The sequence below is a fragment of the Callorhinchus milii genome, unplaced genomic scaffold, assembly GCF_018977255.1.
Source record: "Callorhinchus milii isolate IMCB2004 unplaced genomic scaffold, IMCB_Cmil_1.0 Scaffold7, whole genome shotgun sequence".
NCBI lineage: Eukaryota > Metazoa > Chordata > Chondrichthyes > Chimaeriformes > Callorhinchidae > Callorhinchus > Callorhinchus milii.
In genome coordinates, this window is record NW_024704748.1 from 5,851,486 (window position 1) to 5,878,389 (window position 26,904).

At 44.8% G+C, this 26,904-nt stretch overlaps 1 protein-coding gene across 1 annotated transcript in view; it reads left to right on the forward strand.

Moving 5' to 3' along the window:
- tm9sf3 (transmembrane 9 superfamily member 3) overlaps positions 1-26,904 on the forward strand; it is a 64,554-nt gene continuing 37,650 nt past the window's right edge. The window contains exons 1-7 of the mRNA XM_042336749.1: positions 1-155; positions 10,175-10,370; positions 13,019-13,141; positions 14,138-14,298; positions 15,634-15,711; positions 16,256-16,387; positions 19,018-19,184. Coding sequence (XP_042192683.1) covers positions 66-155; positions 10,175-10,370; positions 13,019-13,141; positions 14,138-14,298; positions 15,634-15,711; positions 16,256-16,387; positions 19,018-19,184 — 947 coding nt within the window. The 5' untranslated portion in view covers positions 1-65. The remainder of the gene's footprint in view (positions 156-10,174; positions 10,371-13,018; positions 13,142-14,137; positions 14,299-15,633; positions 15,712-16,255; positions 16,388-19,017; positions 19,185-26,904) is intronic.

Genomic DNA, 26,904 nt, shown 5'->3' on the forward strand with positions numbered 1-26,904 from the left:
GGGGGGTGGGGGGACGCAGGGAGCGAGCGAGGTGCGGGAGGACGGGGGGGGGAAAGCTGTGAGCCATGGCGGCCGCCCGCTGGCCACTCCTGCTGGCCTGCCTGGGCCTGGGCCTGGGCCTGCCCACGGGCCGCGCCGATGAACACGAGCACACGGTAAGCGGCACAGCGCGGGGTGGGGGCGGGGGAGAGGGAGGGAGGGAGGGAGGGAGGGAGAGGGCCCCCCCGGTCCCGCGCCGCAACCCCGGGCCTCGACTCGACTCGCCTCGCACCCGCCCACACGCGCGCCGCGCTCCGGGCAGCGGCAGCAGGAGAGCGCGGGGCTCCTCGCGGCCCGCGCAGGCCTCAACCCCGGTACGAGCCGTAAAGCGAGGCCGAGGCCTCGACTCAGGCCTCGCGTCAGCCAAGGACCATTTTCTCCGGCCGCTGACCCCCCCCCTCTCCCCCCCCTCTCCGGCCAATGATTCCTTCTCTCCCCGTCCATTGATTCCCGATTACTGACCTCCTCTCTCCCCCTCTCTGTCAGGCCACTGATTCCCCTCTCCCTTCCTCCAGCCACTCATTCGTTTCCTCCGGCCACTGACCCCCTTTCCCCCCTTACCCACCGGCCACTGACCCCCCTTTCCCCCCCTTTCCCCCACCACCGGCCACTGACCCCCTTTCCCTCCCCCCAAACCACCGGCCACTGACCCCCTTTCCGTCCCCCCACACCAGCCACTGACCCCCTTTCCCTCCCCCTCACCAGCCACTGACCCCCTTCCCCCCCCACCGGCCACTGACCCCCTTTCCCTCCCCCACCACCGGCCACTGACCCCCTTTCCCTCCCCCCAAACCACCGGCCACTGACCCCCTTTCCGTCCCCCCACACCAGCCACTGACCCCCTTTCCCTCCCCTCACCAGCCACTGACCCCCTTCCCCCCCCACCGGCCACTGACCCCCTTTCCCTCCTCCCCACCGGCCACTGACCCCCCACCGGCCACTGACCCCCTTCCCCCCCACTGGCCACTGACCCCCTTTCCCCCCCACCCACCGGCCACTGACCCCCTTTCCCTCCCCCACACCAGCCACTGACCCCCTTCCCCCACACCGGCCACTGACCCCCTTCCCCCCCACCGGCCACTGACCCCCTTCCCCCCCACCGGCCACTGACCCTCTTTCCCTCCCCCCACCTGCCACTGACCCCCTTTCCCTCCCCCCCACCGGCCACTGACCCCCTTTCCCCCCCCACCCACCGGCCACTGACCACCTCCCCCCAGGCCACTGACGCGCCCCTCGGACACTGACCCCCTGTCCAGCCCTCTAAATAGTCACTGACCCTCCTCCCTGGCCGCCCAATGCCTGACTCGCCACTTGTAGTTTACCTTGAGTCTGGCCCACACTGTGCGGGGGTTCAGTTATTCGCACTTTCACCTCCAGGTCAGAAGGTTGTGGGTTTGAACCCCTATCGGGGGTTTGGGTCACAGTCTTGGCTGACATTCGAATGACAGCATCAGGTGAGCGCTGCATTGCCCACGAGAGGTTAAAATCAATGCCCTGGATGCCTATTATGACATGTGTGAACGTTCCTGTGATGGGGTGGCTCTCAATGGTGTAGTGGACACTTACAGACCTGGAGCTCGCCGGTTCGAATCCCAGTCCATGCTGAGCTGGATTAGCTGGAGCTTCATGGAGAATTTGTCTAGGTCTGCTGGAAAAGAGAAGCGATGGGTGTTTCTCCTGACGTCTTGGCCAATTGGTTGTTCACCTCATGGTGAGAGACCTTTCTGGTGTAAAATGGCTGCCACATTTGACTGTCGAATTACTACTTTCCTATGAGAGGTTTCAATGTGATAAGGTGCTATAAAAATGTAGGTTTTTTAAAAAAACGCAGAAGGGTTGCCACACAAGGCAATACAACAACACATCTCGGTGCTATTGGGCATTTTGCTCCCTCCCAAAGGAGGCGAAAAATCAGAGGGGAAGAAAATGTGGGCAGTGGGAGGGAAGAAGAATACCCTGAAGAATGTGTCCCCGACTCCCATAGGCAATCGAGCAAGCTCCAGGAGAGCCCCCCCAGCAACACAAGGACTGTACTTTATCTGCCTAACACACAACAACAACTTGCATTTATATAACACCCCTAACGAGGGTAGTGTCCCAGAAAGCTTCACAGTGACAAAGCATGACGCCAAGCCAGGGGGAGGTGCCCGAAGGTACAGTCGAAGAGGAAGGCCTTCAGGCATTACCTGAAGATAGCGAAGGTTATTTAAAAAACGTTAAAATATTTTAACACTGGAGTTTACCTCGCGTTCGGCAGGTGCGAGGGAAGGCCCAGGCTGCGGCGTGGGGCCTGGCCTCTCCCCGCGCTGCCGCTTACTGTGTCCTCATGTTATCGTCATTACACTCCTGTCTGTAGCTGCCGTGGAGTCCTATAGCTTATTGGTTAAGAGCACTTGTTAGAGAGAGAACCTGGGTTCAATTCTCGAGCAGGTTTTCTTACTCGCCTCGGTTTACCTAGCAGGAAGTAGGATGTGCTTCAGGAGGCTATTATGCGTGAAGGATGCTATCCAAATGCAAGTTGTTGTTGTAGGAACATAGTTATTAGTCGATTGACGGATTGCTTTCCAGGTGTAATAATCCCTTAAAAAATAACAATTTGGTAACTATCCACGGTTGTTTATGGGACACTGCTGTGCGCAATTGGCTGTCGTGTTTCGCCTACAAAATATACAGTTAATTCACTTCATAGTATATTCTGTGAAGCGCTTTGAGACATCTCAGTGATGTGATATGTCGCTATATCAGATGCAAAGATTATTATATATAGACTCCTGTCTGTAGCTGCTGTTATTAATGCCTTCATGGTATGCTGTTAGCAATGTCCTCATGGTATGCTGCTGCCTTAACAAGGAGATGCTATTTGCACAGACATAAACTTGGGAACCAGTTGCACTTGTTTCCTCGTGCCTAACCAGAAATTATTGTTCTCCACCTTAAGGGGTGATCTTTGGTTCTGGAGCCTTAGTGAACTGTGATGATCTTGCTGGTTTTACTTCAAATCCTTTCAGAATGTTTTGTACATCAATAAGATTAATCTCCTCTACTGTAACATGAACAGGCCTAGTCCCTCAAGTCTTTCATTGAGACCAAATTTTGGGAGAGAGGGGGTCAGTGACCCTCCCCTGCACATTTTGCAGTATTTTCACATACTTTACCAGTTGTGGCACCTGGCACTGGATACAGTACTCTGGGTGTGGTCACGCAATACAATACAGATTGCAATACAAAGTGACATTTACATAGTGCCTTTTGTATCAGGATACCCCAAGGCCCTGAATATTCCAGGATTTTCACTTAATCGGGAGAGGTTGAGCGGGTAAAGATGGCTAAAACCATGATCATAGAGGAAGAAGGTCTTGAGTTGAACCTTTAAGGAGGCAAGGGAAGGGGCAAGTGAAAGACACTCCAAGATGGAGTTCCAGAGAATGGGCGCGGAGGCAATGAAAGCCCGATTGCCAGTGTTGGGCAGGTGGGACAGGGGAAGTGAATCAGCAGGTACCTACTAAGCGGAGGGATTGGCTGGGTTTATAGGGTTTCAGATGGGGAAATTTAAAGGTTAAATACACAAGAGCATGCTACACTGTCAGAATGGATTCTAGATGTGTAGGCCCCATGAATCCCAGCATTTTGTCAGTTGCCACCTCAGTTTTTGAGACTTCTTAGTGATCAATGATCACTCCAACCTTTCCTGTCAACCACCTTGAGGTGAACCCTATCTATACGGTTGTGAAACTGAGAATTTGGTGCCATTACACCACTCTGCCAAATATTAAAGGACATATTGTTGCTTTCTGCCCTTCTGAACATCCTGTTTGTCTGCCTGTTCACTGGGTTCTACTTTGCAATGAACCCATTTTGCATTGAACTTCTGAACATCCTGTTTATCAGCTTACAAAGTCCGCCCTTTTGCTGGGTTCTACCTTGCACTGATGTTAGCATCAGTGAACATAACTGTAATGCTATTTATTCCTATAATGTCATTGATGAATATTAGAAACCAGGTCCCACTGAACTGGAGATTTATTGTAAAGTGTAGTGACTGCTTTCTAGGTGAATACAGGAGCCAATTTGCCCAGCAATGTCCCACAAACCGCTGTGAAGTGAATGACAAAATTTATCTGGGGGCTTGTTGGCCAGAACAACAATAACATCTTGGATTTATATAGCACCCCTCATGGAAAATAACGGATTGGGGCGCTTTATTTTGTTCTCGATTTGAACAGTACCACGGGATCTTGGTTTAACATCTCATCTCACCTCCAACAGTGCAGTCCTGTCCTGCCCGCCCCCCACCAGCAATGTATTAGATTGTCAGCCTAGACTTACTTGGGGCCTGAATCCACAATCTTCTGATGAGAGGACCAACTGAGCCAGGCTGATAAACACCCAGTGTCAGGAATAAGGAATAGTTTCTCTGTTACTAAAGTGAGGCTAATGGGCCTGGAGCTTGCAGTCTCCTGTATTTCTGACTTTGTGTCGGCTGCGGACATGTCCTGTAGACTTGGGCCTGTAGTTTCTCCTTGATAAAGAGTAGAATGCACTACCTTTCCACTACAATCTTTCCTGGAGGTTATGAAACCTTGAAGGGAGCTCTGGGCCCTGGCTGGTCAGCCATGTGTTGGTGATCCTGTCATATCCACTGGCTAACAATATCTAATGATGAGAGATAATACTGTTATTTCTCTTGGCCTAGGAACATAGGAACAGGAGTTGGCCATTCAGCTCCTCGAACCTGTTCTGCCATTCTGTTAGATCATGGCTGATCTGTACCTCAATTCCAATTACCTGCCTTTGCCCCATATCCCTTGATACCCTGAAAAGAGTGGTCAAAGAAGTCAATCATAAGCCAGACTTTAAACCTACTATAAACACCCTGCATCAACCTGGCACACAGGTAGCTTCTGAGTCAGAAACACTCTGCCCACACTCTGGAACTCTATCTCGCAGTCCCTCCGCCTGACCCCCCCTCTCTTGCTTCCTTCAAGTCCTGTCTGAAGACTTTCCTTTTCGATCGTGTCTTCGGTGATGTAAGCAACAAAATGGAGTCATGTAGACCTATCTGCCACTGTTTGCATTGCCTATGTGGAATCATTCCAACACATCGCTGTTTGTAACACACAGACCGAAGGTATTGAGCCCTGCCCATTGTTTGCCTTTTAGGTTTGGTTCAGATGACAGTAAACTGGCAGCAATGAGTAGAGTTCATATACCGGAAAGATTGGCAGTGTGTACTTCACTCATTTTCTGCATCCATGGGGGAAGCGGCTATATTTTTGGTCCTGAATGCTCCTGAGCTGGACCCCCACCCCTCCCTCCCGAGTTAGATAATAATAATTCATGTATTTGATACAGCAAATTAGAAACTGGATTGACTGTATTTTGAGTGCAAAATGTGGCAGCCAACTGCGCAGAGCAGTTTTTTTGAGGAATTATTACCCCCAGAAAGTGATCTGCCAATTGACTAACATCCAGGATACTACTTACTGCTAGGTAAGCAGAGGTGATTGGGGTAAGGAAACTTGCCTTAGGTTTTGCCCTGCCCAGGAATCGAACCCGGGACCTCTTGCTAGCGAGGCGAGTGCACTAACCACTATGGGACTCTGCACAGGGAGTTGTATGTATCCCCATATTGTGTTGCGCAGTGTCATTGCATAACCAGTGCAGTGTCAGAAACAAGCAACCCCCCCTCCCCCAATAAAAACCCTCCACTTTGTTTTCACATGCCTTTCAGTATCCAAGTACTGCAGTTAAATGTTTATCCCTTTCCTGTTGAGTTTAGAGGTATCTTGTTAAGTGTGCAGATGTTGTATAATTGAGGACCTTGGCGCAATTTTGTAGAATATTCTTCCCTTTTGAAAAGCTCAGGAGTAGAATCTGGGACCCAAAGCAATGTGGCAGTGAGTAAGAATTCGGCTGAAAGGATTTCTGCACAATTGAACCTGCAGAAAATTGTGCAGAGTTTACCTCGGGCCGTCTTGCCTGAGCGAGTGGGTTGAGGTCACCGTAGCAATTCAGCATCCAATGTTGTTTTGGCGGAAAGGAGACGAGAGTTTCAAATGAAATTAGTCTGCTTTTTGTGGTGATAGAATGAGGATTATTTGAGTTCTGGTGCATTCGTAGGAAGCTTAGAACACAGGAGTCCATTCAGCCCATCATATCGGTTCTAAATCACTGTTAGGTTTTGAGTAATATGTTTTGTCCCATTGAATTTTGTACTCTTTGAATAATAACCTGCACTGTTCTGCACCCAGCTTGTGATTTTACATTCCTAATACCCACATCCTCTGAAAACTGAGGGAATCCCTTTTCCCCCAGTGCTGATATCAAACCAACTTTAATGAACACGAGGGCTTATCTTGCAGTGTGTATTTGTATTGCTGTCAGATTGCAAATATTGCAAAAAAACAGAAATATTGGTTCAAGCACTGCTTTGTTTCCCTGTTGCCCAAGCAAGACTATCAAAAAATCTTACAGCACAGAAGGAGGCCATTTGGCCCATCGTGCCTGTGCTGGCTCTTTGAAAGAGCTATCTAATTAGTCCTATTTCCCCTCTCTTTCCTTGTAGCTTTGCAATTTTTTTCTTTTCAAGTATCTATCCAATTCTCTTTTGAAAGCTATTATTGAATCTGTTTCCACTACCCTTTCAGGCAGTGCATTCAATCTCGTAACAACTTACTGCGTTAAAAAAAACTCCTCTGATTCTCTTGCCAATTATCTTGAATCTCTACCCTCAGGTTACTGATCGACACTCTAGTGGAAACGGTTTCTCCTTATTTACTCTTATCAAAACCCCAGATAAATTTGAACACCTCTATTAAATATCCCTTTAACCTTCTCTACTCTTAGGAGAACAATCCCAGCCTCTCTCGTCTCTCCACATAACTGAATTCCTGGTATTGTTCTGGTAAATCTCCTTTGCACTATAATGGACAATAAGGAAATGGCAAATTTGTTAACTTAGTACGTTTTTCTGTTTTTACAGTGGGGAACAGCGGTACAGGGAAAACAAAAAATAAGGCAAGGGGAGGAACTTATTGTATTTACTATAAGTTTTAAGAAAAGTTAATGGAGAAAATAAAGGGGACTTTAGACAAATTAAGGAATCCATTTTCAGGAATTGTGCCTACAGATTAGGAAACTGCAAATGTCACTCCATTATTCTACAACGACAAACTTGCAGTTATATAGGGCCTTCAATGCAGGGTAGCGCTCTAAGAAGAGGAGGGAGAAACCATTGTGGGGAAGCAACTGGAATCTATCACCAGGGGGCTGAGTGAGTGGGCTCTTGGACAGGTATGAGCTGATTAAAAAAGAGTTAGCATGGATTTGTGAAAGGTAGGTCATGTCTGGCTAATCTAGTTGACTTTTTTGAGGAGGTCACTAACACGGAGGATAAGGAAGTGCTTTGGATGCCATCTATATAGACTTTGATAAGGTTCCGCAAGAGATTAAAATTCATGGAATTGGAGTAACCTTGAGAGATGGGTTGGTAATTGGTTGGGAGACAGGAGACAGAGTAGGGATAAAGGGAACATTCTCTGATTGGATGTAACAAGTGTGGTTCCCCAGGGATCTGTACTGGGGCCTCAGCTTTTCACCATATATATTGTATTAATGACTTGGATGAAGAAATTGAGGGCTATAACATAACATGTAGGAGTAGGAGTAGGCCAATCGGCCCTTTGAGCCTGCCCCGCCATTCAATCATGGCTGATCTTCTAATCTAACTCCAGCTAATACCATAACCCTGCCTTATCCCCATATCCCTTAATCCCTTTGCAATAAGAAATTTATCTCAGTCTTGAATATGTTCAAGGACTGAGTGTCAACAGCCCTTTGGGGTAGTGAGTTCCATACATTCACCGCCCTTTGAGTGAAGAAGTTCTTCCTCAACTCAGTGCGAAAGGGCTGGCCTCTGATTTTAAGGTTGTGACCCCTGGTTTTAGTTTCTCCAACCAGGGGAATATATTCTATATACCTGAAGTTTGCAGATGACATTAAGTTGGGAAGCATAGTAAATTGTGTTGATTGGAGCATGGAGTTACAAAGGAATATATACCGATTAAGCGAGTGGGCAGAACTATGACAATGGTGAGAGAATAGGAGCTGTGAAGGAGCAGCGGAGCAGTGTGAGTGAGCCTCATCATTTTCATAGCAGATAATGATTCGTCACCATGTTTGGTGCAACATCTTCTGTAACATGGATGAAGTGAGGAGGAAATTACTGGATATTGTTACACTCGACTCATCTGCAACAGAAAATAAAAATTCATTGTTATTTTAAAAAGGGGCATATTTTAGCCAGTCCCCCAACCTCTTGAACCAGTTTCTGAACTTCTGGCTTTGTTGCTGACTTGTTTCCATATTTGCTGAGTGCAGCTGTTAAAACAGTAACTGGGAGGTGCACGAGTGCCACACATTCACTCTTTGCCTTGGGCGGATTGCAATATTTCTCCTTTGCTTATCCATTTTTTCCACAAGCATTGTCCAATAATAGGCCAAATCAGAGGTAATTCAGTACGACTGTTCCTCAGCCTTTTTTTCAAAAAGGGAGGGATTTGAGATTGGCCGTGTCCTTGGAGGCCATTTGATAATGACAACTATAATCCTTGCATTTGATTTATCAGGTCATTGACATGTCTCAAAGCGCTTCACAGAATACACTGTCGATTGACAGTATTTGGGGTGAAACACCGGCAGCCAATTGTTCACAGTAGTGTCCCACAAAAACAGTTGTGGATTGTGTGACCACTGGATTGGGATGGAGGGAGGGATTATTAATACCAGAAAGCGTTCCGCCAATCGACTAACAACCAGGTTTCTACTTACTGCTAGGGAAACAGGTGTGTGGAGTAAGTAAACTTATCTAAGCTTTTAGCTGCCCGGGACTCGAATCCGGGTCCTCTTGCTTGCGAGGCGAGCGTGCTAACCAATAAGTTATGGGACTCCCTTTCAGGTGCCTTTGTAGACCAATCTTAGAGAGACCGATTTTATCACAAATGTGACAGACGAGAGATGACCCAGTCAATCGTGTGGTCACAGCAGACTGACGCTCCTTCCCCTATCTACGTTTCTCTTCTTCCTTGGCAATCCTGTATTGTTCAACATCGCTAACTGCTTGCTGACATACGAATCGCCACATTTTGACATCCGTGGAGGTTTCCTCCCATGTATTAGTGTCAATATCACATTTATTAAAGTTGAATTTCAAAGAATCTTTTTATTTTTTTTCAGAAAAAGAGATATAACCATTGTTCACTACAGTGAAGTTGTTTGAAAAATTGTCCACACTTAGGGAATAGTTGTGTTATGGGCAGGATTTTAAGCATTTAAGTTCCCCTGTTTATTGTGGGTGATCTAAATGCCGAGTTATTCCTAAATGTTGAAGATCCAATAATTCCCATTCACATGGTCTTGGAACCATAGCCCATTGTATCTGCTAGTTCTCTCTCCCCGAAACTATAGGCTACTCGAGAGGCAGTTATGGGCTCAGTATATGTACAATCAAAGTTTACTTCAAGGATGAAGTCTGCTGATTTCTCCACCGCAGCTCACTCGGGAGGGGAGTGAGCACTAGCAGGCACAATAGGGATAGGGCAGGGAATGGGATTAGAGTAGAGAGCTCCAGTAGGAAGCGAGCATTATAAGGCTTCAGTTCCCACGTGGAAACTCAAGGTTATCATGCATATTTTGACGTCTATACATCATTCCACTGAGCTTGTGTTTTCCAATTTTCATCGGATCACCTGAAGCCATTTCCTTGTTTTTCTCCGGTCCGATGGAATTTTGCCAGTAAAGAGATGAGTTATTTGGAGATTCACACAAGGATGACGGCTGAGAGCACTTCACAGGATATACTATAAAGTGGATTGACTGTATTTTGTGGATGAAATGTGCCATTTATTTTATTACTTAGTTATTTGTTTTTATTATTTCGTTATTTTTATTTATTTTATTATTTAGTAGGTAATTTATTACAATTTCATATTCACGCGCAAGAGATTCTCCTCCCAACCCTCTTTCGCCTCTTCACAAAACCCATGTTACTTTTGACTCATCTGAGAGGCTGAGTTGCATTGTTTTGTGTCCTCGTTCAACTGCCAGTGGTTTACTGTTTGGCCTCTCTGTTTTCCAGTATAAGGATAAAGAGGAAGTCGTCTTATGGATGAACACGGTTGGGCCATACCATAACCGCCAGGAAACATACAAGTATTTCTCGCTGCCGTTCTGTGCAGGACAGAAGAAGACGATCAACCATTACCATGAAACACTGGGAGAAGCTCTGCAAGGCGTCGAGCTGGAGTTCAGTGGATTAGACATCAAATTTAAAGGTCTTGTTTGTTTTATTAATAATAATCCTTGTATTTTGTACAGTGTCATGTCGGGAGGATGTCCCACAACGTTTCAAAGGATATACTGTAAAGTCAAGTGACTGTATGTGGGCAAACATGCACAGCAATGGCCCACAAACAACATTAAGTGAATGAGCGATTTTAACTGGGGGATTGTTGGCCAGAACGTTTCTCTCTTTGAGTAGTGCCATGGGATCTTTAATGTCCACCTCAACAGGCACATGGGATCTCGGTTTACCGTCTCATTCAAAGGATGGCACCTCCAACAATGCGACACGCCGAGCAGTGCGTTGGAGTGTCAACTTAGACTATGTGATTCCAAGTTCTGATGCGGGGCTTGAACCCACAAAACCTTCTAACCCAGGATGAGAGTGTGGTGAGAGATGAACCCATTGAGCCAGGCTGGCGCATTGTGTATGGCTGCTGTTGAACTGGGTATCCATTTCCCTTTGAACAGACACAAATACAGCACGCAACGAGAAATTATTTTAATACTGTGTGTATGATTGAGAATTCCTGGCCTTCTCTGTGTTTGCCATCCAGTCTTAGAATATTTTTAGTTGCTTGCAAGACTTGTATACTGGAAAGCTTTCCTCTGAGATGTCTGGAAATTCATTATCGGATCAATAATAATAATACTTGCATTTGATATAGCGTCTTATCATGTTGTTGAGATTTCTCAAAGCACTTCACAGAATATATTGTAAAGTGAATTGATTGTGTATTTTGTGGGTGAAACACGGCAGCCAATTGCACACAGCAGTGTCTCTCAAACAGTCATGGATTGAGTGACCAATTTTTTAAAAAAAGACTAAAGGTGCAGAGCACACATGAGATGTGTTCATGTCACATTGTTAGAAGAAGCACAACAGTTTACATTTATATATTATATATATAGCACCCTTCAGGTGGGACAGCATCTCAGAGCATTTAACAATATTAGAGCTTGACGTGGAGCCTAGGAGAAAGGTAAGGTGACCCTAGGCATGGTTGAAGAGGAAAGTCTTCTGCTGCGATCTGAAGACTGGTAAATGAGGGTCAAGGTGGAGGGGATTGAGGATTGAGGGTCGGGGTGTGGAATTTGAACCACGGCCGTCATTGACAGAGAGGAGGGGTCGAGGGACAGGTAGAAGTCCCGAGCGAAGAGGGCTGGTAGAGGAGTGAGATGTGACCAGATCGGAGAGGTAGGGAGGTTGCAGGAAGTGATCTGTAGGTGACTGTGAAGATCTTGAAATCTATTTAAAATGTGTCATCTTCTGTTCCACCTCTTATCATGATCATATCAGGACAACTTTTTTTTGGGTCCATTTTTATCATCATAATAATAATAATCCTTGCATTTGATATAGCGCCTTATCATGTCGTTGACACACTCAAAATGTTTCACAGAATATATTGCAAAGTGAATTGACTGTATATTTTATGGATGAAACGCGGCAGCCAATTGCGCACAGCGGTGTCCCACAACCAGTTGTTTAATTAAATTTAATTTAGTTAAACATGTTCTGGTAATTTATTGATGTTCCTTGATAAATTAATGCTCTTTAATCCGCTCTGTATAGCCATTACTTGGTTAAAGGGAGGTTGCATTCTCCCTTTAGGCATTGTAAATCTTTATTTTTCCCCTTAATCTATTTGCCCATTGATCCATTTTGGATTGTTTTCAGTTCATTTTCCCTGAGCTGCGCTTGGATATGTCCTTGTCCCACACACTTAGCCTAATAGGTTTGAAGAACGCTGTTGATCCCCTGTGTTAAATTTGAAACAAAATGCGTTTATGAAGGTCCACTTTTTTCCATGTTTACCATATACATACGCTCACATCTGTACCCAACACTTAACATGCTAATCAAGGGCTCTTAGCTCTGTGCTTAAAAGTAGTTAATTTCTTCCAAAGTTGACTAGGAAGCAGTGATGATAGTCCATAGGATTAAATGTTCTTGCGAAACACAAGAGCTGACAAGTGAGGCCTTTGAGGGCCTGCAGTGAACTCAGAAGAGCCCATGTTTGAGGAATAGAATCAGTTTGACATCTGTATTATCCCACTGAAGAAGAAATGTGGAGAATGATTTTTACAGGCTGCCCACTGGGGTTTGCTTGGTGTGAATAGGTGTGAGGTTGGAGTTCGCGTTTTGCCCACAAAATATACAGTCACTTTACAATATATTTTATGAAGCGCTTTGAAATGTCTTGAGGACGTCTATATCAAATGCAAGGGTTATTATTTGTATTTATTCACTGTAATCTGGATTGCACGTATTGAGTAAAGGCAACATCTGATCTGTTGTCATTGACAAATCCAGATTAAGATCAAGGATTAACAGCAAGGCTAAAAAGAGCAAGGAAGTGATTGATTTAAGAAATAGCGAATGGGTGAAGTCAATCTTAGATTTAACTGCCTGTGGGACTCTGTTGTGCGCAATTGGCTGTCGTGTTTCGCCCCCAAAATACGGTCAATTCACTTTACTATAGCTTCCTGTAAAGCTCTTTAAATCATCTCAATGATGTGATGAGGCTCTATATCAAATTCAAGGATTATTATATAAATTGCTGAAAAATATCTAGTTTGAAGTTCATGTTCACAAGGACAATAGCAAGATTGTGTCTCAATGTATTCTCTTGTACAGATGATGTCATGCAAAGTACTTACTGTGAAGTTGAGCTGGATAAACAGAAGAGGGACGCCTTCGTTTATGCCATCAAGAATCACTACTGGTACCAGATGTACATTGATGACTTGCCAATCTGGGGTAAGTTCAACAAAGCATGTTCCCTTGCAGGGCAGAGGGGCAGCTTGAGGTCTACTTCCTTCTGCAGCAGATTCTGTGGGAGCTGTGGTCTGTACCGGGCATTCAGTATGCTGTGGTTTCGGTATTGGTGTAATTGCAAAAAGAACATACAAATTGCTAGACGAAAGAAGACCAAGGTCCATCCAGTTTGCCTTCCACCATCCTCGTAGTCAGGGCACATGTTATACCCCAAACTATATACTGTATCCCGAGATATTTTTTCCTAACAGAAATTCTTTCTTGAAAGAATCAGTACTTTCTGCTTCCACCGTCTCCCTAGGGAGCCTATTCCATATGTTTACTACATGCTCACTGAAATAACATTTACACAGATTTGTTTTGAATTTACCCCTCTTAAATCCCAGGCCATGTCCTCTGGTTGAAGTGTTCAGTACAAAATAAAAACAGCTTATCACGATCTACCTTATCTAGCCCCTTTAGCATCTTTAAAGACCACAATCATACTCTAGGGCACGGGTTACATTTGTGACCTCTAAAAACATTGCCTAGTTTAGTTTATGAAAAACTTGTGTACTTTGGAAAGAAGCTGAATGCACCTGTTAAACCACATGGTGCTAAAACGTGTGCTCAGCCTATTTTATTATTTTGTATATTTCAAATGTATTGAGTCAGGCATAGAGTGACTAAATACCGGGTTCCTACTTACTGTTCGGGAAACAGAGGTGCATGGGATAAGGAAAGTTACCTAAGGTTTTTCCCTCCCAGAAATTGAACCCGGGTCCTCTTGCTTGTGAGGTGAGTGCACTAACCACTACACTACAGGAGAGCTGTAGTTGTGGTATCCGGCTGGTGAGCAGCCCTGTAGTTGTGAGGACTATCGTATTTTCATTGGTCAACCCAGTGTAAACGTTCTGGTGCTGCCAATAGTGAATTTACAAGAAACGATGGTGGCTTTCCCGAGCTGTTTGCTGTACTAATCTTCCTCGCTGCATGCAGGCATTGTAGGTGAAGCCGATGAGAACGGCGAGGATCATTTCCTCTGGACCTACAAGAAACTCGAGATCGGCTACAATGGCAACCGTATCGTGGATGTGAACCTGACCAGCGAGGGCAAAGTCAAGCTGGTGCCCAACACAAAGATTGCAATGTCCTACTCTGTAAGTCCTCTGCCAGCAAAAAAACAAACCATCCGACTCTCTCAACTCGATGATGGAGCTGTTACATTTCGTTTTCCATTTTCACCATGATTTCATATCAATTATTCAGTGGCATAAAGTGAGAACGCAGTAATGCTGCATGTCTGATTGCAAACGATTTAAATGTCCACTTTACCTAGTTGGTTATTCATAATGTTAATCTTACCGTTGATAACATAGTATGAAAGCAGCTATGTTGTGTCAGCCTGACACAGTGTTAGCGCTCTTGCCTTCGAGGTCAGAAGGTTGGAGGTTCAAGCCCCCAAGTCAGGTCTTGGAATCACATAATCTGAACTGACACTCCAATGCAGTGCTGGGGATGTGTTGCATTGTTGGAGGTGCTGTCCTTTGGATGAGACATTAAATCAAGATCCTGTCTGTCTGTTTAAGATGTTAAAGATTCCAGGGCACTATTCGTAAAGAGAAGGGAATTTCTCTCCCAATGTCCTGGCCAACAATCCCCCAAATAAAAGGCTTAGATCCTTCGGTTTAATTGGTCAGTTCATGGGTGATTGTGGTACTTTGTTGCTGTGTGCAAAATTGTTTCTGTGTTCGCTAGACTTGATAGTAAATTGCTATTAAATGTTTTGCAGCATTTCAGTGTTGTAAGTGCTATAAAAATGCAAGTCCTTTAATATAATAATAATCCTTGCATTTGATATAGCGCTTTTCACGTCTTCTCGACATCTCAAAGCACTTCACAGAATATGCTGTAAAGTGAATTGACTGTATATTTTATGGTTGAAATGTAGCAGCCAATTATGCACAGCAGTGTCCCACAAACAGTCGTGGATTGAAAATGACCAATTTATTATTGGTTTGTTTTTGGAGGGATTATTATTCGTCCTTTTGGCAAGCAAAGGTCCTGCCCAGGTTGGATGCAGAGAGCTGTTGTGTCTTTTGACTTCAGGAGAACATTCTTGAAGTGCTTCACAGAATTTGCTATGTTGTGTAGTGAATGTGTATTTTGTAAGTTAACCAACCAGCTCACTTACATGCAGAGCAACATCCCACAAACATGCAGTGAATGACTGATTTTGTCTGGTGGTTGGTGGCTGCCGTGTTCGCCCATGGTCACCAGGAAAAGCTCCCTTTTCTTTCCAAACACATGTGGGGTCCTTAACATCCACAAAACACACAGTACATTTCTGTGAAGCGTTCTGAGACATCCTCCTGACGTGAAAGGTGCTGTACCAAAAGTAAGGGTTATTATTTCTTTCATCCATGTAGTTCCCAATAAGCTTGATTGATTTCTGCACAACACTGGGTAACGTTCCAATCATTTCCTGTTTCTAGGTGAAGTGGAAGAAATCGGATGTGAAGTTTGAAGACCGGTTTGATAAGTACCTCGATCCGTCCTTTTTCCAGCACAGAGTAAGTTGTTTTCAGAAATACTTTGTTTTAGGAAAGTCTTAAATAGGTATTCAGTTGCTAAATTTCCCCCCTTATGACCCCCCCGCACCCCTCACCCCCGAATATTAAAGGCGCTAATCAAACGTAATTTGTTCATGTTGGTGTCTAGTTGGGGACAGGGTCTGGGTGGGGGTGCGTATGTATGAATTTTATTTCCCCACATCTGGTTGTCAGTTATGCACCATAACTGGAAAACTATTAGAAAGTTAACCACATATCCTCAGTAGATGGAGCCAGTCTGATTACAAAATGAAGGTTAGGCCAGATGGCTGCTGTATTACTGAAGCCGCCCACAGGTTAACAGAAGCAAGCTTTGGAACGCTTGAGGAGAATTTTCAGTAAGGTCCATGCAACTCTCACCCTCTCCGCTCTTACTTCCATCTGTAGTAAAGTTACTGATGAATGAAAGATTGCAGGGTAATGGCTTTAGGGTGGTTGAGTCTGTTTCTGTTTCTGTTGCAGTTCAGCAAAATTCCAAATAATTCCTCCCATTTGTCACCCATAGATTCACTGGTTTTCAATCTTCAATTCCTTCATGATGGTGATATTCCTAGTCGGACTGGTCTCCATGATCCTGATGCGCACTCTGCGTAAGGATTATGCTCGATATAGCAAGGAAGAGGAAATGGATGATATGGTAAGTGGCCCGGCTTTTAATTGGACACAGACATGGTGTTGGTGATCTGAAAGAGAACTTCTGTTATCCACTTGTTGCTTGCAAAACTTGCAAATAATGTGGAAACACAATCAAACCTGTGGGGCACAGCTTATCCCTGTACACTGCATGTCAGTACATGGAGTCCCGTAGCATAGTTGGTTAGTGTGCTCACCTTGCAAGCGAGAAGACCTGGGTTCGATTCTCAGGCAGGGCGAAATGTTAGGCAAGTTTCCTTACTCTTCGCCCATCTCTTTAACTAACAGTAAGTAGGAACCCAGTTGTCAACTCGCTTTCTAGGGGTAATAATCTCTCCAAAAATGTGTCACTCAATCCACGACTGTTTGTGGGACACCGCTTTGTGCAATTGGTTGCTGCGTTTCGCCCACAAAATACGTGATCATTCTACTTTACAATATATCCTTTGAAATGCTTTGAAATGTCTCAGCGATGTGATATGGTGCTAAGCATTATTATTATTATCACCCAGAAGGTAATTTTAATGCCATTTTGCGAATGACCAAGTGAAAAGATTGCTTCTCTTGCTTGTGTTTAAGTTGCAGTCGGTGAGCTTTATGACCTGGCTCTGGGGATACTTCCTACGATCCTGAGAGTACAACTAAGTGTTGTGTCTAAAACTGGCCTTGCTTTGTCATGTGAGATCCCGATGCTGAAATTCCACCCAGGGGCGGACACTTCCTGTCTGTAGCTTTGGTTATCCCTGTCGCGGGTCCAGTAGTGCTCACAATAGAGCTAGTGTGTCTGTCAATCAAATTTATTTATTCAGTGATGGAACAGTAGGTTCGGAGTTGCTAACGTTTTATAGGACTTTTCCTTAAAGGAACTCTCTCGGACTTGGTGTAGTGCTGATCACGGGCGGTGGGATGTGAGCTTACGTCTGGTTTCCCTTCTCTACCCAGCCACCCCCCCCCCCACCAAACTCAAGTCAAATCCTGACTCATTCCATGGGCCAATGCCAAGCAGAGGCACTTCCCCACAGGAAGGGGGAGGAAGGAAGCAAAACCTAGCACTGATTGTTGTATTAAAGCTGCATATCTTGAGGTTTAGAAGCTCTTCTGTGATTTGCTGTATCAGACTGCTTAATAGTTTTTCCTTCTTCCTCTCAGTGGCCAGACAAGTAGGAATAGTGCTGAATCCTAGTTATGATTTTGCACAATAATCATTGCATTTGATCTAACACCTTATCATGAGTTCGAGACGTCTCAAAGCACTTTGCAGGATGTACTATTAAGTGAATTGACTGTATACTTTATGGACGAAACGCAGCAGCCAATTGGGCACAACAGTGCTCCACAAACAGTCATTGATTGAAGTCACCAATTCATTATTTTTTTTTGAAGGAATTATTACTTCCAGAAAAGCAATCCGCCAATCGACTAACAACCAGGTTTCTACTTACTGCTAAGTAAACAGGCATGTGGAGTAAGGAAACTTGCCTAACATTTTGCCCTTGCCGGGAATTGAACCCAGGTCTCTCACTTGCGAGGTGAATGCTCTAACCACTGAGCTACTGGACTCCACCATTACTGGAGGCCAAGAAATTGTGCAGTGGACACCAGGTTAATGTGGACTAAGCCACACATCTCCCCTCCCTTCAAAACGCCCATCAACACTCTTGCTATACAAAAGCAAGGAAGTGGTGTTTCAGTTGTACTGTGGAGTACTGTGTTCAGTTTTGGGCAACGCACTTCAGGAAGGATATATTGGTTTTGGGAGTCCTCAAAGTCCTGTCACCCTCCCTGTTACAAAACAGATATGAGATGACGGAGGAGCTGAAACATTTCGCCTCCTCACTCCATCGTGCTACAGAAGATGTCACTGAACATGATGATCATTATCATGAAAATGATGGCACTCACTCACACTCTTCCTCTGGACTTCTATGTAAGGTTAAACACTTGTACAGAATACAATTAAGTATTTCTAAATACAATTATCATCATTCTTTCACATGTTTCAATTATTGGTCAGTGTACTGTAGAGGAAAAACATGGGTTAACAAAACTGTGTGGACACCCCATACTTTTCTACTTCCATCTTTGTCTCAAGGACCCACTACTACCCAGACCTTGTCCTCGTGGCACAATGAGTAACGTTTCACTGTTACAGTTTGTTCGCCTAATACAGGGTGACTCAATGGGGCCTGTGTGACGGAAGGGGGAGAGACTTATGTCTTGAAACAACAGTTGCACTTGTATAGTGCCTTTTCATGTGGGATAGTATCTTAATTATCTCTGAAATATATGACTCATAGAAATGATAGTACATCAGTACACAGGTGCTTAAAAAAATCCACGACACAATGGGAGTAATAAAAATCACTTAATCCACGACTGTTTATGGGACATTACTCTGCGCAATTGGCTGCCGTGTTTCGCCCACAAAATACACAGCCAATCCATTTTGTGGTACATTCTGTGAAGCGCTTTTGAGGTGTCTCAACGGCATGATAAGGCACTCTATCCAATGCAAATACAAAGGTTATTAATAATTGGAGGGACGTCCTCCTCCCAGCTTTGTGTTTGCTGCAGGACCAAAGACGGGCAGAACCTGCTTGGCTATAAACCCATGTTAACATTGTGTTTCTACAGGACCGAGATCTGGGGGATGAATACGGATGGAAGCAGGTTCACGGGGATGTGTTCAGACCCTCCAGCCACCCCTTGATGTTTTCATCGATGATCGGGTCTGGCTGCCAAATTTTCTTTGTCTCCCTCATTGTTATTATTGTGGCAATGATCGAGGACTTGTACACAGAGTGAGTATGGATTTTACAATCTTGCCCTTTGATGTTGGGGTGGTCTTAAATACAGTAACACTCACAAATCGGCCCCCTACCCTCCATTACTCCTGCATTTACCAGCTGTGAATCGCGGGAAACATAGTCTTGACCCGTCACCGCATGCGCTACAGTGACAATCTACCACATGTGCACTTACCGACTGTATTGAATTACGTATGCTCAGTGTAGATTATTGATGAAATCAAATTTTATACAACTTATACAGTTTGCCTGCAATTCGCTCTTCGCGTAAGCCGTGTTAAATGTTATGGTCCTGACTTGTGAGCTTTACTGTACTGTTTTTGTGAGCACTTAGCAAGTTGTGTGCTTGTGTGGCTACAGCAGTTATCTCTTCAGTCATTAAGAGTATCTGAGATGTCCAACTCAATGGTGTTGATCTTCTACGCCCCCAGTGGGTAAGAGATGTGAGACTTGCCTGATGGCTTTGCTGGTAAAGGCATTGTTACTGAAGCCCAGAGACTGGAAAAGGCCGGTTCTTCACTTGGTCTATGCTGAGTTAGTTCATCTCAGCCAGGCGCAGAGATTGGAGCTCCAGTGTCCCTGGGCAAATCAGCCAGGGTTTCTGGTCCTCATTGTAACCCAGTAACTACCTCATCTCTACTGGAGAGTTGTGTGTGTGTGTGTGTGTGTGTGTGTGTGTGTGTGTGTGTGACCCTCTCCCTCGCTCTCTCTCTCTCGTTTACAATGCAGTGTTCTGCTCGTGCCTCTGGGGGTGGAGGGCAGAGCAGGTCTACTGGTGTCGGAGCTTTGGCAATTTGTGTGGAGTTGAGGATATTGCCAGCCTCAGTGTTTTTTTTAGAAAAGCTCTTAGGCAAGCTTTTGCTAAGCATCAGATGACAAAATGAATAATTGAATGTGTTTGAGATCAGCTGATGGCAAAGTCCCAGAACGTTGTTATTCTCACTCTGCCTGTTCACTGGCCGCTTGCTGAGCCCATGTGCCAAAACCTCCCAGCTCCTGGCTGCTGTGGGCAGGCGGTCGGTCACCTATTTCCAACTTGCTCTGTCACCCTGAACTGGCAGCACTGCTGTTATAATAATAATCCTTGCATTTGATATAGCGCCTTATCACGTCTTTGAAATGTCTCAAAGCGTATCACACTCATATATAGAGTCCTGTAGCTCAGTGGATGGAGCATTCGCCTCAGAGAGCCTTCGAGAGACCTGGGTTCAATTCCCCCGGCAGGGCAAAACCTTGGGCAAGTTTTCTTATTCCATATGCCTCATAATAATCCATCAAGAAAATAAATAATGATAATTTGGTCACTCAATCCACGACTGTTTGTGGGACACTGCAGTGCGCAATTGGCTGCTGCTGCGTTTCGCCCACAAATATACAGTCAATTCACTTAACAGTATATTCTGTGAAGCGTTTTGAGAAGTCTAGAAAAAGCGCCATATCAAATGTAAGGGATAAGGCATTGTATTGTAAAGTGAATTGACTTTATTTTTGGTGCGAATGCAGTAGCCAATTGCGCACAGCAATGTCCCACAAACAGTGGTTTGAGTGACCAAATGTTTTTTTTTTTTTTTGGAGGGATTATTACTCCCGGAAAGTGATTTGCCAATCGCCTGCAACGGGGTTCCTACTTACTGCTGGAGGTTGGGGACAGGGGTCTGGGATGGGGAACAACAATAACCTGCTCTTTACGAGCAGTTGCGCTTCCGGATATAAGTGGATTGATGTGTTTGGTGTGCGAAACGCAGCAGCCAATTGCACACCATTGACAAATGGCAATGCTGTGTTCCACAAACAGTTGTAGATTGAGTGACCACATTTTTGGGGGGATGGATTATTACCCCTGGAAAGTGATCCGCCAATTGACTAACAACTAGCTTCCTACTTACTGTGGAGTCCTGTAGCTCAGTGGTTAGAGCACTCGCTTTGCAAGTGAGAGACCTGAGTTCAATTCCAGGCAGAGGGCGAAACCTTGGGCAAGTTTCCTTACTCCACACAGAGCCTAATGATAATCCCTACAAAACCAAAAACAATAATTAAATTGGTCATTTTCAATTTACGACTGTTTGTGGGACATTGCTGTGCGCAATTGGCTGCCGCGTTCACCCACAAATATACAGTCAATTCACTTTACAGTGTGTTCTGTGAAGCGCTTTGGGATGTCCTCCTGACATGAAAAGCGCTATATCAAATGCAAGGATTATTATTATTATTATGATTATTATTACTGCTAAGCCAAACAGCGGCGCGTGGAGTAGGGAAAGTTGCCTACGGTTTCTGCCCGCCCGGGATTCAAACCCGGGTCCTCTCGCTTGCGAGGCGAGCGCACGAGCCGCTGTGCTGTTGGCAGGGAGACGGTCAGATTATTGCTGCCGGTTTGTGTTTGCGGGAGGGACGGAGCAATCCCGTGACAGGTTTAACAGGACAATGTTTAGGTGTGACCGGGCTCCAGCAGAGGGCAGTGTTAGATTGCACGGTGGACACAAGCCAAATTCAGTTAAGCAGCAGCACTTCTTGGACTGTACCTAACTTGTTGCTTAATGCCAGTAGACAGCTGATTGCGAGCCAAAACCCCAGTGTTTTTTTTTTTTTTTTTCCCCCTCAGTTTGACTGATTGTGTCTCAGGTTGGCTTTAAATGAACCGAGTTTGCAGCTTTAAAACTCATTGTTGAATGCTGTAGCCGTTTTCTGTGCCGATCGCAGATGCACTGATGCGATTAACTTCTGCTGGGTAACAGTCCCCATGCTCAGGGATTCCCATGCACTGCAATGCCAGTCAGTTTATAACAGCGCCCTACGTTGCTGATCAGCACTGTGCTACCTTGGCAGGCATGCAGCTGAGGGAAAACCTGAGCCACTTATTGCACAATGGTTTTTGGTTTTCTTTATCGCAGAACAGCGTGCAACAGGGTAAGGTACAGCTTACCTTACGTAAACTCTCACCACACGTCATTAGGAGTATCAATCTCTCAATAAAAAAAAACAAAAGACTTGAGTCCGTCACTAAGCTGAACCGCTGTTGAAGACTTTTCGCCCACAAAATACTTAATTCACTTTACAGTATATTCTGTACTGAGCTTTGAGACATCTCGATGATGTGATGAGGCACAATATCAAATGCAAGGATTATTATTATTATTCCATGCAGAATTAATTGCTATCAACATCTCCGTTATTGTAGACTACCAGGGTGGGAGTAGGCAAAATAGATGAACCTTGGTCTTTTTTCGTCCAGCAATTCCTATGTTCTATGTAATAATAATTCGGTCACTCAATCTACAACTATTTGTGGAACACTGCTGTGTGCAATTTGCTGCCACGTATCGTCCACAAAATATACAGTCAATTCACTTTACAGTATCTTCTGTGAAGCACTTTGAGACGTCTCAACGACAGTGATAATAAGGTGCTTTATATCGAATGCAGTCACTGCACCAGATAGCTTTTCCCCACCATGCGCTCTGAGATATTTCAATGTGATCAGGTTCTGGACAAATTTAAGTATTGTGGTACCTGCAGAGAGTTAGTTCTGCGTGGCTAAAAAAATGGGGAAGCCCGAGATGGATAGTTTAACTCTGGTAATTGTCACTGTCACGGCCAGTGCAGGCTCTACCTGCTGAAAGTATGATGGATTGTTTTTTTTAAACCATGTCGAAATTGCTAAAGATCTCAGCATTACAGCTGTGGAAAGCCGGAAGGCTGGAATTACTGGTGTGGAATTCCGTGACTCAGGCTGCAAATATTCCTGCCATTTTTCTCCCCTCTCCCCCCCCACCCCCCTTCTCTCTCTCTGCTGAAGGCCTCCAAATCCTTTTCTACTTCAAATGTGCAACAGTTCCACTGATCCTTCAGCACCTCACCCAAGTGGCCTTTAGTCATGTATGGACCTTGAGTGTTTTGACCATGGCGGTACCATAGATCAATCCTTTATCCCTTACTCCCCCCACCAACACACACGTATACACACACATGCGCAGCAATAAGGATTGCTGGATGGTAATTATGAGCGGCTACCTTTTGACTTCCTAACCAGCAGTTCTGAGCCCAATTAACGTCTTGACTGCCCCATCTGAGGTCAGCAACCCAGAACATCCCTCTGCATTATTGGAAAAAGGGAGTTTCCTGTGTCCTGGCCAACCATCCCCCAAATAAAATTGGCCTTCGTGGCTATTTGTGGGACGTCGCTCAGTGCAAATTGGTTACTGCATTCACCTACAAAACACACAGTCCTTTAATGATAATCCTTGCATTTGTTATAATGCTTTTCACATCTTCTAGGCATCTCAAAGCACTTCACAAAATATACTGTAAAGTGAATCGACTGTATATTTTGTGGGCGAAACGTGGCAGCCAATTGCGCACAGCAGCATTCCACAAACAGTCGTGGATTGAGTGACCAAATTATTATTGGGGTTTTTTCTTGAGGGATTATTATGAGGCATGTGGAGTAAGGAAACTTGCCCAAGGTTTTGCCCTGCCGGAAATCAAACCCAGGTCACTCACTTGCGAGGCGAATGGTCTATAACCACTGAGCTACAGGACTCCTTCTTCATGCGGGGCAGTGCCTGAATGCTTTAAGAGCCGTACACTGCACTTTGCCCTACATAATCTTGTGAAGCGCTTCAAGACGTCCTCCTGATGTGAAACCATCAGGTATTACAAATTACAAAGGATGCCCTGTAATTCAGTATGATTAACAGGAAGGGACTGTGTTGCTAAATTCTAGCCTAGGGCGTGATCTGATGCAGTGTTGCACAACCAGAGGCCAGTTGCCCTGGTCAGTAGTGAACACTAGGTTAATTTAAAAAAAAAAGCAATTTCCAATGGGAGCTCTTTAATAAGCAGTCAGGCACTACCCCACATGAAGAACGCTGTATAAATACAAGTAGTTGTTGTTTCCGGGGCTAGAATAGGTAACAAATCCTTGGTCGGCTATATATTCACCCTCTGGCTGAAATCTTTAACTGTGGTAATGGCCAGCAACACAGTGTCAAATGCCGTGCTGTTATGTGTTCTCCGGTCCAAGATACCAGAACTGTTCACTGTAATCAGCCAGTAATATACAACTAAAGCGCCATAATAATAGTCTCAAAGCATTTTGCAGGTTATATACTGTGAAGTGCAGTGACTGTATTTTGTCGGTAAGATGCAGCAGCTAATTTGCACACAGCAAAAGTCCCACAAACAGTCGTGAAGTAAGTGACCAATTTTGTTGGCTAGGACACCGGGAGAAATTCCCTTTGCTTTTCGAATACCGCCATGGGATTTTTTTAACATCACCTGAACAGGCAGACGGGATCTCGGTTTAATGTCTCATCTGAAGTACAGCACCTCCACTGGTGCTGCGCCTGCACTGGAGTGTCAGCTTAGACTTGTGTGATTCAATTTATCCTTGGATGTCAGCCTAGTTAAATTGCCAGCACTCTTACTTTTGGGCTGGAAGATTGTGGGTTAAGCCTCATGCTGGGTGAGGAGTTCACTGGATGACTCTCCAGTAACATGCTGCTGCCATTCAAGTGTACCTTAACAACGCTATTGGCAAAGAGGAGTTAGTTTTTCCCCAGTGTCCTGGCCAACCATCCTCCCAAGTAAATTGGTGGTTCATCTCATGGCAGTTTGTGGAACATTGCTTTGCTCCAAATGGCTGCCTCATTCAACTCCAAAAAGTCACTTTGTTTGACAGCAATTGATTATGAAGCACTTTGTGTCATTTTGATGTTATAAATCGTATGAAAATGAATTGTTTTCCTTGCAGTACAGCCTAGTAATGTGAATGCATAGCTGGTGTCCTCTGTGCTTGTGTGAAGTAGAAAACATTTGGCTGTTGTGACTACCTGTCTGATTCCAATGTGGAATTCTCTTTGAAACATGTTTGTTGCGTCTCAGGCTATTGTGTTCTGTGTGCAATAACCATTTCTCTCCCCACCCCCCCCTTTCAGTGTTGTTGAGTGCTTTGATAAGTCCACCCAATGTGGAAGTCTCTACTACATACGGAAATCCAGAACAAGGGGGCATAATCTTAAAATTAGAGCTAAGCCATTTAGGAGTGAAACTAGGAGGCACTTTTTCACACAAGGGGTAGGGGAAATCTGGAACTTTCTTCCACAAAAGGCTGTGTGTGGATGCTGGATCCATTGAAATTTTCAAGTCTGAAATCGATAGATATTTGTTAGGGAAATGGGCAAAGAATGAGTAAAAGGAGTTGAGGCACAGATCAGCCAAGATGTAATAGAATGGTGGAACAGGCTCGAGGTGCTGAATGGCTTACTCCTGTTCCTATGTTCGAGTGTCCTCTGAGAGCAGCTCAGTGAGGAGTGGAACCTGTAAGCCTTACCCACTCATTGAGTAAGAGAGCTCTTTATTTTTAGAAGTGAAAGAGCACTCCTTGATCTGACTAAGGGACCCACAGGGGGTGACTAACCCAACATGTGCATGACTCCAAGCTCCTCTGATATACGCTGCCTGGTTTTCACTCCAGCAGCTGGAGACTTCAGTACTTGCTGTTCAGTTCCATAAATTGGCTGTATTCAGTGGAGAGGAAATTAATTTCATAACCTCTCCCAGTTGTACAGGTGTTCGGAAATCTATAAAAATGCTGCCAGTTGTCAGGAAACATTCTAACTGATGTGAGCGGAGGCGTTTGGAATCGAGGTACAAAATGTGAAGGTCTATCAGAGCAATGCCTGTCTGCTCAGTGGCGGGTGTGCTATTCTGCATTTCAAATACATTTAACACTGGTGATGTTTGCTACACTATGTAACCCAAAGTGGAATTAGTGAGCCAGGGAATTGACATTGTAGACTCCCATCCCTGGTTTGAATCCACAGACTGGGAACTTGTTTTGTCCAGCTGGCAGCCACGTTGGTAGTGTATCTGAACTAGGTTCAATATGCAACCTGTGTTCGGAAATCTTCAATCCTGCCAGTCACGGGATTCACGTCACTCTAGTCTGCAGGAAGTCCTCCAGCCCTTCGGGGCGGGCGGAGATGATGTAGACCCATTCATTGAAACAAAAGGGCCATCGTAAACTCAAGCTTATTACTGGAAGCATGAAAGAGGGAGGTTAAAAGGATTTTTTTTACATACTCACTCCATGGCTGTTTATGAGAAACTAACTGTACCTGTTGGAGCTTCACTTGCAACCAAAGAATCCAATGTGGAATGTAGATTGACAGACAGACATTTCATCTTTATCGGTTCTCATTTGGGAGGACTCAGCGCTTTAAAAATGTAATTTTGTTGTTGTTGCTGCGGCTTAGCTTCGTCTGTGTTCTTTATTTTGTTCCTGTTGTTTGGCTACGTGCATGCTGTGACGCAAAATGTCAGCCGGCACGGCCATCAGATATAACTGCAGTGTGTAACGTACATACGTAGGTGCTCTGTGACTTGCAATGCCACAGTGCCACTTTGACTCGGCGGCTACCAAGTGTAACTGCAGCGAAAAGCACAAAACTAAAAATAACTTGTGAATGTTGGAAGATATCTGAAAACAAATGTGCCCACGTCACTCCCAGATGCAAAGCCTTTCCGATGTTGTATAAATCCTGTCTCTACGTTAATCGGTTATTGAGATCCTTCTTGAAGTGCAGACATTGTCGTTTTATTAGTGTAGAAGAAGATGGTTGTGCGCAAATTGACTACTATGGTCACCTACAAAACACACAGTCACTACACTTTGCACTGTGAAGCATGTTGAGGCTTCCTCCTGACATGAAAG